Consider the following 17,503-nt stretch of genomic DNA (forward strand, 5'->3'; position numbering starts at 1 on the left):
CTAGTTTGGATAACGAAACATCTGCAAGAAAACAACCAACCTCCGAGAGCACCAAGAACCCCTCATATTAATGAATGAATATAAAAATGCCTTCTTGGTTCAAAAGCAAAGCCTATAGATTGTCCCAGGTTCAACCAGAGGATTTTTAGTTAAAAGTACTTTAGATAATAGAGTTGGACTGAAAGTTTGAAGAGTTGTTATTAATGTTGAACTAGTAAGTTCAATTGTTTTATTTAGTTCTGAAACTGCAAGATCAGCAATAAAATAAACAAGAGAAGGATACTAAGTATCAGAACAATGCAAATCTGAAGATCCAACAGGATGGAAACAGGGTGTCATGGAGAGGGGATGAACAATGGAAGCTGACAGAATTCCTATAGACCAGGGATGTCAAACTTGCAGCCTGCAGGCCACATGCCTCATGTGCAGGCCATGCCCACCCCAGCTCCGTGAAGGGAAAAAACCGCTGCAATATGTCACGTGACGGCAATGTAATGCGGTGAGTTTGACACCCATGCTACAGACGGAAACAAACTTACAGTCTCAGAACAGTTATTTTGAGAATGCAAACATTAAACTGTTTACCTTCTGTCAATTTCAATCGAGACAAGAATAGAAGCAAAAAGATCCATGAGGGTGAAGAGCAACCATGGATATTTTCTAACTTTGCTGCCTCGAGTTGGCAGAATTTAAGATTAAAAATCGTATAGTAGGAAACAAGAATCCCACAAAAAGAAGCCTAAGGGAAAACTAATATACTCTTCTTATTTAGGAGAGAGTCTGAGAACATTTCTAAAAATATAGCTGATTTAAAAAGAAATAGAGTTATTACCTCTTAACCAGGATCGATAAGAGATATGCCAACATTTTCTGGGGTAGTGTTCAAAATAGCGTGAAAAAAAACTTAAGAAAAAACAAAGAGAATATTATTATTTTTTTAAAAGGAAACATGATCAATCACATTTTTATGCAAATGTTACAACTTACATTGAATATAGTATTTGATAGATATTATATTTATAAAAGCAAATATATTTAAATAATATGAAATGCAAGTACATAATTGAAGTATTTACGGTAAGGTAATATGATAAGCTAATATGGTAAAATTAAGAGGAAGCAGCAGCATAGGTAATTTTTCTTGGCACCTCCTATGCAGAGAACTGCTCTTTCTGTCCATATGTACAAAATTTGAAAAAGAGGAAGGGTTGGATTATGATCCTACAAATAGTCTCCATTTACAAGTGTTTCTTTAATGATGGTTCAAAGTTAAGATAGCCTTAAAAATGACTTATGACCTGTCCTTGAAATTACAACTTTCACACCACAGACACATGATCACAATTTGGGTGTTTGGCAACCAGTTCCAGTTTACAGCAGTTGCGGCATCTTGCTATGTTCATTATTTGCAATCTTCCCAACTGGCTTCTGACAATCAGTCAACCAATTTGCTTAATGGCTGTGATTCCCTTAACAACCACAAGATATACTTAACAACCATGGCAATTCAATAAATACGATGGTAAAAATGATCATAAAATAGGGGTCCACTCACATGACGACTTGCTCAACAATGTTGCTTAGCAACCAAACTTCTGGTCCTGATTGTGAACGTAAATTGAGGATTACCTATGTTTCTATCATCTTTCCTCTCAAACCCACCCAGGTGACTGCTACTAGCAAAAAGGCCCAATCCAGGCTGAGACTGATGGGATGGGTTAAAATGGCTGAACCGATGCTCCAATTTTAATCCAGATTAAAAAACTGTACACCTTCCATTTTCATGAAATAACATGCCTCTAGACAAGACACTCTTAATTCAATCTATTTTGGAAGGTTTATTTTTGCAAGATATAGTATTACTTCTGGACTTGGAAACCTACATAGTTGGGATTGGTTAGTATTTGAATGGGAGACTTCGGGAGTACCAGCACTGTAGGCTAGATCTTGGAAAAAGACAATTACTTATTTTATTTATAACAATTTCTATAGCTTCCTTCTAATTGCCATGAAAACTGTTTTTGAGGTCACAGAGGTTGAGTTGAACTCCCAACAATATTTTACTTTTTTATTTTTAAGGTACCAGAGAACCTGGGAGAATGGGCGCAGTTACAAATATAATTATACTCATTTAGTTATAGATACGAAGACTAATATGATGAACTGCCCCATATAACTATATACACCAAAACTTGCTTTAACATTTTTCTTTTTCATTTGCATTTTAAAATAAAAATTGAACCTGGTGCAGATATGCTCCCACATATATTGAAAGGTTTTTCTTAATGTAGCCAAAAAATTAAAAATAAAAATTCAAAGGCAAGCCTTCAAATGCCCAATTTTTTAAAAAAGTGTAAAACATGGGTACTAGTACAATTATTTACACGAAATCTTGCAAAATATTGCCCCCAGCTAGCTCATATGCAACTGTGCATGGAACAGAAGTAGCAAACCTTTAAATCAATCCATTCTATTATTAAATTTACACTTAAACCACTGTAAAAATATGTTTTAAGGACAAAATGTAGTGTTAAAATTCCCCGGCTTCCCAAGGTTTACCATTTTGGTATCTGACCTTCCGACATAAGTGGCAGATTCAGCATTGTACTTTGCTAATAGTTGTCATAACATAAACAATCTTTAGAACAACACAGATGGATGTTTCTACTTACGGCAAACGGTAGTAAGTTGCTGGAATTTTGTATTTGAACCACCAGTTCTGATTCTCGTCCGATAACTGCCAAAAGCAGATTGTGTTAGCATGAAATGCAATATCCAATGTTAATCTCTTCCATGCAATATTGAAAAATGTTTCTCAGTTGCATGAGAGTGTAGCAATCTTTGAGAAAACCTCAAAAACCCTTTGTGGCTAATGTGTCACTAGAACCTGGATCTCCCAGTTAACCCCTGGCTCAGTGTGAATGAAGGACATTCTCTTAACTACAGGTAGTCCTTGACTTATGACCACAATTGAGTACAAAATTTCTGTGGCTAAGTGAGATGGTCGTTAAGTGAGCCCCATTTTTACAATCTTTCTTGCCTCAGTTGTTAAGTGAATCACTGCAGTTGTTTAGTTAGTTACACAGTCGTTAAGTGATTCTGGATCCCCAATGGGCTTTGCTTGTCAGAAGGTTCCAAAACGTTTGCAGGGACACTGCAACCATCATAAATATGAGGCAGTTGCCAAGCATCTGAATTTTGATTATGTGACCACGTGGATGCAGCAACAGTAGAAAACAATTATAAGTCACTTTTTTCAGTGCTGTTGTTAAACTCTGAACGGTAACTTAAAGAATTATTGTAACCCGAGGATGACCTGTATCCAGAAAAAAACTCCAGAGAAAGTAGCAGCCATAGTTTGCTTCAATTATGGTTACTGGCTTCATTCTCTGACTTCTTTCAAGTGAACTAAGCCAAATTCCCCATTAAAATATCTTAACAAGTCAATCCAAAATTAACTATTTATTTTTGTATCTCTTCATGGATATAGCAGTAGAGGTGCCGATGGAATGCCATAAGACGAAGTATGAGCAACCCAAGACTTCACATGATCTCCAAAGTCACCCAGCTCTCAGAAGAATTTGAGCAACAAATTACTGAACAACAAACAGCAGCATGATTTCCTGCTAATTTTTATGGGAAAACTAAAGTGAATTTATCTCTGATAGGTTTAATGTACCTCACTGCCTGCAACTTCTGCATTTCCTAATGATTTAATAATATCCTCCATCAAAATCGACAAAGAAAGGGGATGTTGGCAGTCATTTCATTCAACAGAAATCACCCGAAATATAAATTAATGCATTACTTTTAAAATTGTGTTTAGGATTCCATTCAGCGCAGTGAAGGAGGTCACATAAGCCAAGTCACTTCCATTCTCAGAACAATACAAGGAAGCTTCTTGATAGCTCAGATGCTTATTTGCCACAAACCAGAATTCTGACCCATCAATATTCACTGTTGCCCCATGAATTCCTTCTTCATCTACAAAGAAAGAAAATCACATATGAAGCTTACATTCAGTACAACCTAACATGAACCAGCAACTCCATGCAATCTGAACGACCATGTAACAGGGAAGCTGTGTGTATCAAAATAAAAAATGCTGGGCGTTTTTGATTTAGAACACAGTTGTGTGCCTGCAATGCGGCTCGCACAGAGGCATGTGCTCCTGTCGGCCCCTCATGTGGCCCAATGGTGATTAGCCTGTAGTGCCATGGACCATAGGTTGGAGACCCCTGACTTAAGAGTCAAATGACTGAATTTGACTTCAGTTCCTCCAAGTCTGATTTCAAGTAAAGACATTACAACTCACTTCATCACACAATCATTTTCCTGAAGTTAACAAGTTTATTAGCGTTCTTTGAGAGTTAAAACAGACTAGCTTTTTTTAGTAATTACATATTTTGAAGAACTCTCTAATGCAAGAAAGACTGGGTTAGACCTAAAAACTATTTCATGAATGGTCATGTTGGGAAGGTAATTATCAGTCTGTAACTTCTGCATTTCATTTCCTTATGACTTAATTATTTATAATCAACCCAAAATTGAATTGATTTATGAACAAACACATCATTCTAGTGATTATGGGCATTTGTGTGGAATAGGAGCAAGTGGAATAGGAGCAAGTGACATATGTCACATGCTGTCCACGTATAAATAATGTGATGTATTTGCATCAGGCATCATAACCATTTATGCAATGACATCATGATGTGTCAACATTTTGATAGCACAGAATAAGAGTTGGAAGGATCCTTCATAGTTATTCCTGAAGCTTGGCCAAGTTCCTTCTGGATATAATTTATATAATTCCAATTATATAAATCTTATTTCAAGTTCAATCACACAAACACACACACACACACACACAATGGAATGCTACTGTATGTTTAGAGTTTTACAAAATATATTATTTATGCAATGCGTGCATTCCGGCTATCTGAAATACTTGAACTGGGATTAAGCTAACAATCCCATCTGTTTTAAAACTGCCACGAGGCTGTGGAAAGCAAGGTCCCTGAACTGCAAAATGAAGTGTATGAAAAGTAAGAAATAATCTTACCTGGTTTGTACCATTCAGGTGTCTTTGGAGTACTACCTGTTGATAAAGGAAAAGCCTATCACTAGATGTACTAATATATCCTTGGTTAGAAAAAAGGCTAAGTGTCAGCCTTTTTATTGGCAATTGGAAATGTATAACCTTCTAGTAAAAAGCAATGTCAAAACTTGAATTCAACAATAATTTAACACTTTTGATCACTTCCGGTTTCCGAAGGACATTGGTCCGCTGATCGTCTCTCTGATGGGCTCCTTTTAGGAGCACAGGGGGCCTCGGAGGGGCCAACTGCCGCAGGGCAGCTTGCTGGGAAACCTCCCCCCCCGGATTCGGCGGCAGCTGGCGGGGGTGTTTCCAGCCTCGCCCCAGGAGCCGGGGAACGGAGGGTGGGGCAGGGAACAGCATTTGGCTGTCTGCCCTTTCACTGAATGGGCTCCGGGAGGAAGGAGTTAATTAAGGAGGAGCGGCTGGAATGTGGGTGGCGAGTGATCCGTCCTAATCTCAATTATCGTTGATGGATAAGCAGCAGACTATTGTAAATTCGTGTTAAATCTATTTGAAGCTGGAAGATTAGAGGGGGCTTCTCTTTCTCTTTACCCCCCTCGGATAAAGCGGCATTTGAATTATCTCTATATATATAGGAATGGAGAGAGAATAAAGGCTGACTTGTCACCTGTATTAACTATGTGAGAAAGATTCATATCACAACTGCAAGAGGTGATTGCTGAGCTGTTTTCTTAAAGGAAAAAAAAACTTTATGGAAATCTTTGTTCTTCTCCCTGTGAAAGGAGGAGCCAAGATGGCTCCCCTCCATCTTCGTTTTTGTACTTACAAATGAAGTCTGCCTTTTGAAACTACCTTTGAAAAAATCTCTGGCCTTGTATTATTACCCCCCCTGAAGGACCCCTGGACCTCTCCTGTTGTATGGTCTTCCTGGATTTTGATTATTTGACTTTCCCCTTTCCGGTGTGCCTCCGTGCCTTGGAACTGTAATGGAGAACTAACTTTTCACTTTCGGATTTGCCTGCCTCCTTGGATTGGCACAGCTGCGCACTCCACTGACGCCATTTCCTTTGTAAATGATTTATACCATCTCTGAACTCAGATAAATGGGGCCCAAAAAACCACCAATGGGCAAGTCTTTCTCGGCTCCCACATCTGCCACCTCCAGTCCAAGTATGCATCAGACGAAAATTACGGGACGGGAGAGAGCTCAAAAGACTTATCCGTTACCCAAATGTTTCAGGAAATTATGAGGGGTCAAAATGAATTGAAAAAGGAGGTGACAGATCTCAAAGAAGAACTTAGAGGTGTACAACACCATATAACAGAAAACAAACAAAGAATTAATGTGTTGGAGGAGGGGGCGGCTGGGCTGGGGGAGGAGGTTAAGGCAGTCCGGAAGGGGAATTTAGAATTGGAAAATTTTATGGCCAAGATAGAACTTGAAAGAATGTCCTTTTTTATCAGATTCCAGAACCTACCAGAGACAGAAAATGAAGATCTTAAGGATATTATGAGTTCAATTTTAGCAGAATATATTAAGAGAGACAAAGAACAGTTGTGGTGGGATATGGATCTGGTTTACAGGATTAATTCAGCATATGCTAGAACACATAATGTTCCAAGGGAGCACATGTTAAATGGGGCTCAAAGGGGGGGACCACTAAAATATAAAGACAAAGAAATTACCATTCTTAAGCAAATTCCCCAAAAAATAAGAGAGAAAAGGAAGAAGTACTCCTCCTTATCAAGGAAATTATATAATAAAGGAGTTTGGTTTAGATGGTTATTGCCAGAGGGAATGTTGATCTTTTGGGAGGGAAACAGAATTAGAATTAATACAGTGGGGGAGGCAGAAGTCTTCATTAAAAAACACAGTTCTCTCCTAGAGGACGAAAATATGGGAGGTAGTGAAAAAGGTAGTAATGTACAAGAGATGAAGGAGGGAGGGGCTGTGGCTCCATCTGGGGACAGGGAGGAGGAAGCAATATCGAAAAGGCTCAGGTCACAAAAATAAATGCATTTGAAATATTATTGAAATTGTTGATATACTAGAAAATGACAAAAAAGAGATGATTGAACACATGGTTGATATAATGTAGAACAAGATTCTGTTTTTGCTTATCTTTTATACGTTGTCTTTAACATTGTAAAAATTGTGAGATTTGGAGGGATTTCTACCACTAGCATGGGAGCTGCCAAAATTTTCTATGTACCCTTTTACCTTTCCCCATAAATATTTAAAAACCAATAAAAATTCTTTTAAAACAAACCAATAATTTAACACTTTCCGTACATATAAAGTCTCTTGAGTCACTTTGAAAAACTGAATCTAATTGAGGCATGAATCCAAGTTCTAAGGCAGTTTTCTTTGCTATTAATATTACACTTTGAAACTCAAGTAGTTTAAAAAAAAACCCAACATTTAACTGATCAAAAGTCCATAAAGACTTCTTGGAAAGAGTTGTATAAAGATGTGATTATTATCATATTCCAAGAGGGTACTACAAATAGCAGCAAATGGAATGAAATAGATACGATTATTCAGAGAACAAGTACTTCATACAATGGAATTAATTTTATATCCAATAACAGCCAGAGAGAAAGCAAAGAAATTATCCTACTGCTCTATCAATTGCCATATTTCTCTGGTAAAATCTTGTTCCAAAACATAAAAAGAATTTATGATTTGAAAACACTGTCTCCCAGCATTTAAGCACCTGAGTTAGGCTATACCGCATCCCCCCCCATTTTTTTGAGCCTTGATGAACCTTTGAAATATTTTTTGACCCTTGGGGAACCCCTGCACATGCAGCCTCAAATATAGGCCAGAACTTACAAAATTATTCATTTCATATGTAGATACTCTATTTGTAACAATGTTCATAAACTAAAACTAAAGAATATTTTTTTTCCCTTTCCCATGCTTCCTTCCCCTCACCCTGTCTTTGTGGGTGGCTGCTGCTAATATCTGGACCAGACCAGCCCCCGTGTAAGACCTGGCAGCCATCTTTTAACATTGGGCCTTCAGGCCTGCCACATTTTCTGCTGTTCGAAAATGGAAGGGGGGATTATATGGAGTGTGAGTGATATATAGTCAAAATAACGTTCTTTTCTGAGAGAGTCAAGGCCACCTTGCCCTGCAGCTGCGATGATGTGACTGGGAGGAATCTCCAGTTTTGGATGAATTCTGATTGGACCCTGTGATGGACATGTGGGTACTGGGCAGGGACTTGAACTTTCACTTGGGTGGGGAAAACCTGGAAACTTTCAGATTCGGGTTTTCTCAGATGTGTCAATATGACATCTTTAATAAAATGAACTTTGAGGAAACTCAAGCCTCAAAGTCTTCTTTCGTTAGGGGTGTTACTTGGTATCCTGACACTCAGTTCTCTTGCATCCGCCTGGAGATAGCTCCCCCCTCCCCAGGCTGCTACACCTGGAGAAAGGCAGGCTGGTGAGCTGGCAAGTAGACCTCCTACAAGGAGTCATCACTTGTAGGCTCATTCACCAATTGCTGCTTCTCTTTCATTGCTCACTCTTCAGCTGGGCTTTGCTCACCTACCAGCTTCCGTGTGTGTGTGTGTGTGTGTGTGTGTGTGTGTGTGTGTGTGTTTGTTTGTGTGTGTAATTCCTGCCTGAGGGCTCCAGGGGGCCAATCAGGGGTTGTAGGGGTTTTGTTCAGTCTCTCCTTTAAAAAAAAACAAATCCATGATCCCCCAGGAAACTCTTAGTGACCTCTTTCTGAATGCTAGGATTCTGCAGAATTCCAACTGAAAACCCCGGGGATGCACACAAAACAAAAATATAATCTTTGAATACCAAACTTGAGAGAGATTCATATTTTTCTATGCTTTTGTTTCGTTTAACAGCATTGCTGGCCCTTTAGTTAAATTGGATGGATGGAAAGTCAAAAAGTAGTTTTAACATCTGGAAAGTATTCGATATTGTGGCCCGATATTGGCCAGTGGAGCTGCCAGCAGATTCGGACAGTGAGGCGGTTGAGGAGAACATGAGCCAGTCCTGGATTCTGGGGAAGGCTCTGATGAGAGTTCTGTGTCAGAGGCAGAGAGGGGGCCATAGCCGTATGCCAGTTATCAGCTGCCTTCAGAGTTAGACATCAGTGAGGCAGACAAACAGCTGGAGACTGTTCCCAGTGTGCGCATGTGCAGAGTTGCCAGATGAAGGGAACAGCTAAAGAATAGGGGTCAACTTGGGAGTAAGGCAGTGGTTCTCAATTATTTTCTGTCATGCCCCCCCTAGGAAGAAGAAAATATTTTGCGCCCCCCGCGCGACTGTAAATAGTATCATTTGTCTATAAAATTGTTATAAGTACACCTCTGCATAACACTGTATCCTTGTCAATCCATGATGGATCCCAATAAGGACGGTTACCCCTTGCGATGATGTCCAGCCACCAAACTCCCATATTTTGCGAAGTGGATAATGGACTACAAAGAGAAAATATGCTTTTAGGGCTTGAAAGCTACGCAGAAGAAAGGAAGGCCAACCCATCAAAAGGATGGAGAGCTGAAGAAGGATTATTACAATATCCCTGGAAATACTACCACCTTATTGGAGCTCATAGGCTGCTTGTAGTAGATTCTTGGCAGAGCTGAGATGGAGGTGGAACATCCACTTTGCTGGTCCAGTGGCTGAGGCATGGAAGCCAGCTGGGTGATTTTCCCTCTCAACCCGACTCACCTCACAGGGTTGTTGTAGGGAAAATAAGCTGAACAAGGAGCACTAGATGTATTATGTTCCAGCAGGGGGCTGGACTAGAAGACCTCAAAGGTCCCTTTCTCTTAACTTCCTGTGTCCTTCCCCCACCCTACCCTATTCCAACAAAAACATTATAAAAATATTTATTTCCCATTTCTTGCCAGCCCTAGCAAAGAGGTTGGCCTTTCCTAATGGCCTCCTCTCCAAGCCCTCCTTGGCCCAGCTTCCCCGCAGCCCACAAAGCTTCCCGGTTTGGGTGTGGGGGGCAAGGGAAATCCCAATGCGGCAGCCGCGATGTTCCAGACGGAGCGATTCCTGGGTTTGTATTTGCGAGCTCCGAAGCGAGCGCTCCTCTGGGGTGGAGGCAGGCAGGCAAGCAGGCGGGGCGTGCGCTGGGGCGGCTCGGCCACCGGGCGTGGCCAAAGCGGTCCCCGAGAGGCTTGTTTGCTCGGCCAGCAGGGCGGAGGCGGAGGGGCGGACCCCCGTTTCCCGGCGGCTTTCGTGCTCTCCCCCCGACCCGGCGAGGAAGAGGAGCCGATGGGACCCGCTGTTGCCACCTTCGCCGCCAGTTAGCTCAGAGGAGACGCGAGCGAGGCCACAAAGACCTCTTTGTGCACTGGCGGCCGCGGCCCCCTCATTTGCACCCAGATGGAAAGGGAGCCTTCATGCCCCCCTTTATGGAGCCTCGCGCCCCCCCTGGGGGGCGCGCCCCACTATTTGAGAACCGCTGGAGTAAGGCAACAGGTGTATGACCTCTCCCAGAGGAAATAAAAGAGGAGCGAAAGGAGAATGGAGTTGCAGGAGACAATTAATTCGCTTAATTGGCTTGTGACTCTCCAAGACTCCTTGCCAAGTTTTGCAGATATCGGCCTGGCAGCTCTCTATGCCAGATAAGGTCTGTGACTGTAAATCCTCCTTGAAAGACTTTGCTGTATGTGAATGAGCAGAATTCACGGTAAATTAATAAAAGAAGTTTTAGTCAGAACCAGGAGTTTGGGAAGCCTAGGTCAAAACATACGATGGGCCCGTGGTTCTCAGATCAAGAGTTGGCAATTAAGCACATATTCAATAATTGCCCTGCTTCAAAGACACCTTGTGAGTCTGTTAATTTGTAGGAAGAAAAAGCCATGGATCTGAACTACTACAAGAACGAGAGGCATCTGTACTTTTTCATCAATGTTTGTTTGGTTCTGTTATTGCTGGCACTAAAGTTTCTTATTCAGCCAAATCGGGTCTGCCAAACAGACTTATGTCAAGCCTTGCCTAGGAAATAAGGTTACTCATGGAAAATCATGAAGTCTGGGGGATACATTGCCAAATCCTAGTTGGGGGATATGTATACAGGTTAACAGTAGGACAGAAAAAGAAAGAAAACACTTTTATGTAATACACACATATTCTTGAAATAATGTATGGCAAAGATGGACTTCAACATTTGATTCAACCCTTAGTCAAATGGAAACTAACTCAACAGTTGGGGGGGGGGGGGCTGATAATATTTTCAGAACTCAGATTTTTTAGAGTTACAGGAAATTGATCAATCATAATGCTGGCATATTGAATAAAATGAAGGAAAAGACAATCCTAAATTTTAATGTTTTTATCCTGCAGACTTTTATCTGGAATGAGCCGTGCTGAATACAATAGATCTCCTTTCTAAAAAACAACAACACAATTAAACAATATATGGTTGAAACCCAAATTTACCTTTAGTGATCTGGCATACCCATTCAAGTTTTACATCACAATGGAAAGGTTTTAAGTAGAAATCCTCTTCTCTACCGTGATATAGGTACATATGCCACAGTGGCCGGCGTTTTCGCCCAAGGGTCTGTATAATTACAAAAGAAAAGCAGTGATAATATGCATTATATTTTTGTAGTAACTCTCAAGTAAGTAAGTAAGTGTTCATAACTAAATTCTGTTAAAAAGATTTTCTCCCTTATTAGCTTGTTTAATTATTAGAAATAAATCTCTGTGTTCAGTGGAATTTGCTTTTAAATATACAAGGGATTCTAGCCACAGGCTAAAAAAATAACAATACCAATTAAACTCATATGCCGCTTCACATTGCTTTATAGCAGTTTACAGAATCAGCCTATTGTTCCTAACGATCTGGGTCCTTATTTTACTGACCTGGGAAGAATGGAAGGCTGAGTCAACCTTGAACTGGTAGTGGGTAGCGTTATCCTGCAATACTGCATTCTAACCACTGCACCGCCACCACCACAGCAAATACTGTTGTTAACAGAAGTATACTTTCTGTTTTCCTTAGTTGAGAATAGTCCTATTAAAGCCAGTGGGACTTACTTTTTACAGAATTCAATTACTTCCCATGCAATACTTACTCAGAATTGAAGTATGAAATTGCCGTGCTGTGCTTGATATGTTTATAAGGAAATACATTTGAAATATTTGTCAAAACTACACATACCTACTTTAAAACAGGCTTTCCCCCCCAACTAATCAAAACAACCTATTGAAAGGATCACTGCTACTATACTTTCCAAAACGTATTATATTAAGGACATGATTGCATTCCAATGTAATATTTACAAACGTAACAGAGCTGAAAAAGGCTGTTTTATTCTGAAGTTGGGACAGCAACCCTAACCAATCACCGGTAGATATACAGAGAGATGAATAAGATGGACATGCCAGAGCATTTGCAAGAAGGCTGCAAACATTCAGGAGACTTTAGTTGTGTCTATGTTCCTGCCAGAAATAAGATTAGGGTGTTCTGGGGATGAGACAGTAAAGCCACAAAAGCAACCTTGGATTCATTCTGTTTAAAAATTCCATGACTGTTTCTAGCTTCATCTGGAACTGATATATTAATTTCCTCCATTCAAAATCAAGGTGTGAGAAAACAAGAAGGCCAAAATCACCAGAGTAATGCAAACTTGCCTCCTATATCTCTCTCTGAGGTTGTTCAAATAGGCAGGCTGTGGAAGCAGTACAGCATTCCCTCACACACACACACACATCTTTTTTTAAGGATTGTACAATGAGACCTGGTTCCCTGCTAAATGTGATGAAGCAATTCCATAGGAAAAGTAAAATTTAACAGAGCACAGGCTAAAAAAATCCCTAAGGGCAGTTTAACTGGCTAAATTGCAGGACTTATTGGCAAGCATTAGGTTAACAGAGTTATTTTACAAAAAATAGCACAGGTTCTCCCAGTGTTTCCTTCTCTTTAGGAGTTAGTAATAAAAAGATGTCACAATGCACACCTTGACAGCTGCACAATCCCGAAGATCATAGTCATCTTCTCTAAATTCCAGGGGCATAAAAGCAGTCGAGACCTACGGAGGAAGAATGGTTTTAAAGCTGTATGTTGTTCATTTTAATTAGTATGCTTTAGTAACAATAGCCGCAATATCCCACTATTGTAGGAACACGAAGTTTGAGCAAAATAAAACGAGTACTTTCAATACTCATTAATAGTAAAGATAAAGGTTCCCCTTGCACATATGTGCTAGTCGTTCCTGACTCTAGGGGGCGGTGCTCATCTTTGTTTCAAGGCCAAAGAGCCAGCGCTGTTCAAAGACATCACCGTGGTCATGTGGTTGGCATGACTAAACGGCAAAGACGCATGGAACACTGTTACCGTCCCACCAAAGGTGGTTCCTATTTTTTCTACTTGCATTTTGCATGCTTTCGAATTGCTAGGTTGGCAGAAGCTGGGACAAGTAACAGGCGCTCACTAGGTATTCGAACCGCTGAGCCGCCACCCTTTCTGATCAACAAGCTAGTGCCTTAGCCACTAAGCCACCACGTCCCTCATTAATAGATATACAGTATGTTTTTAGTAAACTGAACCAGATTATCTTCTGAAATTTCATTACAAAGCCTTTGCTAATTCATTAAAGGTCATATTATGAGTTGGTTACTGATCATAATCCAGAACTTTATATTCATTCTATGAAAGCCTGAATCCTATATAGGTATTTCTCTTTTCTACCTCCCCCCCCCAGGAAATGACCACAGCAATGTCCCTAAATGAGGACTTCCATGTGTGAAATTGTGTCTAAATAAAGCAAATCCTATAGTGATTTTCATATAGAATAATAGTCTAATGGCATAGGCTTTGGTTTTCTAAAGATTTTCATAACCAATTTAAGCTACTGTACATTATTTAAAGTTATTATTTAAAGCCATTTTTTTCCTGTGCAAAAGGTTCTTTAAAAGTTTTTCAACTTCAGGATTTTACCAATATTCTTCCAGCTACAATTGATCATTTAGTATTCTAAGTATGGCCATCTTAACTTACCGGCTTATCATCACTCCATTGCCATGAACCCAGAAGATCAGGATTCCTCTTATTTAGCCCAATCCAGACCCATCTGTCATCGCTGTAAATAAAAAAGTAAAGCAATGTTCAACTTAATTGTTTTATTACTTTAGAGCATTTGGAAATCATTTTCATCATTTTAGACAACTGCTCTGTGAGGTGCTCAAATCTGAAAGCATGTAGATGATTATTTTGCCAATCTGCTGTTCTGCATTGCATATACTTTTCTTTATAAATATTCCCCTGAGAATCTGCACTTATAAAGCCTGTAACACAGGAGTGAAATTCAGCAGGTTCTGAGAGGTTCTGGAGAACAGATAGCGTAAATTTTGAGTAGTTTGGAGAACCAGCAAATACCACCTCTGACTGGCCCCAGAATGGGGTGGGAATGGAGATTTTTCAGTATCCTTCCCCCGCCACGCCCACCAAGGCACACCCATAGAACCGGTAGTAAAAAAAATTGCATTTCACCACTGCTGTAACACATAATTGATTGTAAGTTAGAAAACAAAGAAAGAAGAAATGGGCTTGGCTACTATAGTCGGGAATCTGGACCCAGAAGTCACCAAGAAAAAAATAGAAGCCGAGTGGTAATTATATAGTGGAAGACAAAGCACTTATGGGGATATAAATGTCAGTAAATAAATAAATACTATATATACTTGCAAATAAATCCATCTGTAATAAACCAACCATGGAATTTTGAAGCAAAATACCATGAAAAATGTGCTAACTGCTGATAGACAACCTGCATTATTTTCATATTTTTAAAAACATTTTGTGGGTCTATTTATTCACAGATGGACTTATCCAGGAGAATATATGGGAATTAGGAATACTTTTTAAAAAGTATTATGTATATGCAGAACGACCGTTGACTTACCTGAACGGTCCTTCTATGTGCGCTGCGAGGGGAATCCAAGCATGGGTTAACTTTGTCCATTAGCTTAGAGACTGAGTTATGCAAATTAGATGACCACGCCTCCTCTGCCTGGAATATTCAGTTTTGCACGAAGGACAGCCGTTGGAGAGGTAAGTCAAAGTCAGTCACGACGGCAGTCGAAAGGTATCATAAGTCACGTCCAATATAAGTCACGTCCAGAATACGAAGGTCAAAAGTCAAGAGTCACGAGAAGAAGACCCGGACCAGCCCAATCATCGGGCGGGATTGGATTCCCCTCGCAGCGCACATAGAAGGACCGTTCAGGTAAGTCAACGGTCGTTCTCCTGTGCGCTGCTTGGGGAATCCAAGCATGGGACATGCCAGAGCAGTTGACCTAAGGGCGGGAAGTAGGCTGGTCAGGACCCGCAGAGGAGGCGAGAACCTGTTGTAGCACACGCCGCCCAAAGGATGCTTCAGCCGAAGCGTAAGAGTCCACTTTGTAGTGCCGAATGAATGGGGACGGCGACGCCCAAGTGGCTGCTCTGCAAATATCCTCAACCGAAGCCTGAGTGGACCAGGCCGCTGTTGTCGCCGCGCTCCTGGTGGAGTGAGGAGTAATGCGTCTGGGAACCGGCCGGGATTGAGAGTCATAAGCGAGTGCGATGCAGGCTTTCAACCAACGTCCGATGGTATTGGGGGAAACTTTCTGCCCCATGGAAGAAGGCGGGAATGAGACGAAGAGTGCCTCTGTCCTGCGGAATGCAGCCGTGCGCTTCACATAGCGACGAAGGGTCCTCCGAACGTCCAGATGATGCCACTGTCGCTCCTGCGGATGAGAAGGATGCGGGCAAAAGTCTGGGAGGACAAGCTCCTGCGCCCTGTGAAACAAGGTATTGACGTTGGGCAGGAAAGATGGATCCAAACGGAGAACCACTCTGTTGGAATGGAAGATGCAAAGATCAGACCGAACTGAGAGAGCGGCCAGTTCCGAAACTCTCCGGGCAGAAGTAATGGCCACCAGGAATGCTGTTTTGAGCGTAAGTAGTCGCAAGCTGATGGAGCGGATGGGCTCAAAAGGCGAAGATGTAAGCGCCCTGAGTACCAACGGAAGATCCCAGGTAGGATAACGGTGGACAGTTGGAGGCCGGATGTTGGAGGCGCCCTTCAGAAAAGCCTTGACCCGCGCGTGTTGAGTCAGCGACCGGGCCCGACCGCCACTAAGGACTGTGGACAGAGCGGCGACCTGACGGCGTAGAGTGTTCGGTGCCAATCCCTTCTCTAGGCCCGATTGTAGAAAATCGAGGACCTGGGGAACTGATGCTCTGGTCGGAACGATGGTATTGCGACGGCACCACCTGCAGAAAGCCTGCCACGTGGCTTCGTAAATACGAGTAGTGGAAGGCCTGCGGGCCGCCTGAATGGTGTTGATGACAGCGCTGGAGAAATGAAGACTGGTCAGCTTAGCCCGCTCACGTGCCACACAGCTAACTGCAAGAGCTGAGGATTCGGATGAATGAGAGCCCCCTGGTTGAGCTGGATCTGGTTGTCCGGGATGCGCCAAGGGCGGCTGATGGACAGGTGGACGAGGTCGGCGTACCAGGGACGTCGAGGCCACATTGGCGCCACTAGGAGAACCTCCGCCTGTTCCGAAAGTATTTTCTGGATGACCAGAGGGAGAATCGGCAGTGGCGGAAAAGCGTACAGTAGGCCGGGCGGCCAGGGGCTGCGTAGAGCATCCGTGCCCTCCGCCCCCTGAGTTCGGAACCGGGTGTAATACCTGGCTGTCTGAGCATTGCAAGGCTGGGCAAAAAGATCCACCTGCGGTGTGCCGAACCGGTGAGTTAGCTCCCGAAAGAGGGAGGGATGGAGCTGCCACTCCGCTTGGTCGACCGTCGCTCGGCTCAACCAATCCGCCTGCGTGTTGGAGTCGCCTGAAATGTGCTCCGCCTTCAATGACAGCAGTCTGGCTTCCGCCCAGTGATGTAACTTCTCCGCCTCCAGCATCAGGGCCTTGGAACGGGTGCCCCCTTGACGATTCACGTGGGCCTTGGAGGCTACATTGTCCATCAGAACTAGAATGTGGTTGTGTGACACAATGTCCCTGAACTCCAGAAGGGCCAACCGGATGGCTCGGAGTTCTAGCCAGTTGATGCTGTTGTTGACTTCCTGGCTGGACCATCGGCCCTGTGCTACCCGATCCAGTACATGGGCTCCCCACCCATACAGACTGGCATCTGTTGTCACCTGGATGCGATCCGGCTCCCTGAACGGGCTCCCCCTGAGGAGTTTGGAAGCCCACCACCGGAGGGATCGGAGTGGCTTGGGTGGTAGACGCACCTTGATCTGGGTGTGGCTTGTGTGAGCTCTCTGGAAGGGTAGCAGGAACCACTGGAGAGGGCGAGAGTGGAATCGGGCCCAAGGAACCACATTGATGCACGATATCATCTTTCCGAGTAACTGGGAAAGAGTGACCAAGGGGATGAGTCTTTGAGATGATATCCGACTCACCAGCGCGCAGATGCTCTGCCGTCTGTCCTGGGAC

The 17,503-nt window shown here is 42.4% G+C and overlaps 1 protein-coding gene across 1 annotated transcript in view; it reads right to left on the bottom strand.

Moving 5' to 3' along the window:
* LY75 (lymphocyte antigen 75) overlaps window positions 1-17,503 on the bottom strand; it is a 93,213-nt gene that overhangs the window by 32,766 nt on the left and 42,944 nt on the right. The window contains exons 14-20 of the mRNA XM_081936061.1: window positions 14,058-14,139; window positions 13,018-13,089; window positions 11,492-11,615; window positions 5,066-5,101; window positions 3,809-3,984; window positions 2,673-2,737; window positions 833-903 (exon numbers count right to left, since the gene is read on the bottom strand). Coding sequence (XP_081792187.1) covers window positions 833-903; window positions 2,673-2,737; window positions 3,809-3,984; window positions 5,066-5,101; window positions 11,492-11,615; window positions 13,018-13,089; window positions 14,058-14,139 — 626 coding nt within the window. The remainder of the gene's footprint in view (window positions 1-832; window positions 904-2,672; window positions 2,738-3,808; window positions 3,985-5,065; window positions 5,102-11,491; window positions 11,616-13,017; window positions 13,090-14,057; window positions 14,140-17,503) is intronic.

Source organism: Natrix helvetica (genome assembly GCF_964273705.1).
Source record: "Natrix helvetica genome assembly, chromosome: 1".
In the NCBI taxonomy this organism is placed as follows: Eukaryota; Metazoa; Chordata; class Lepidosauria; order Squamata; family Natricidae; genus Natrix; species Natrix helvetica.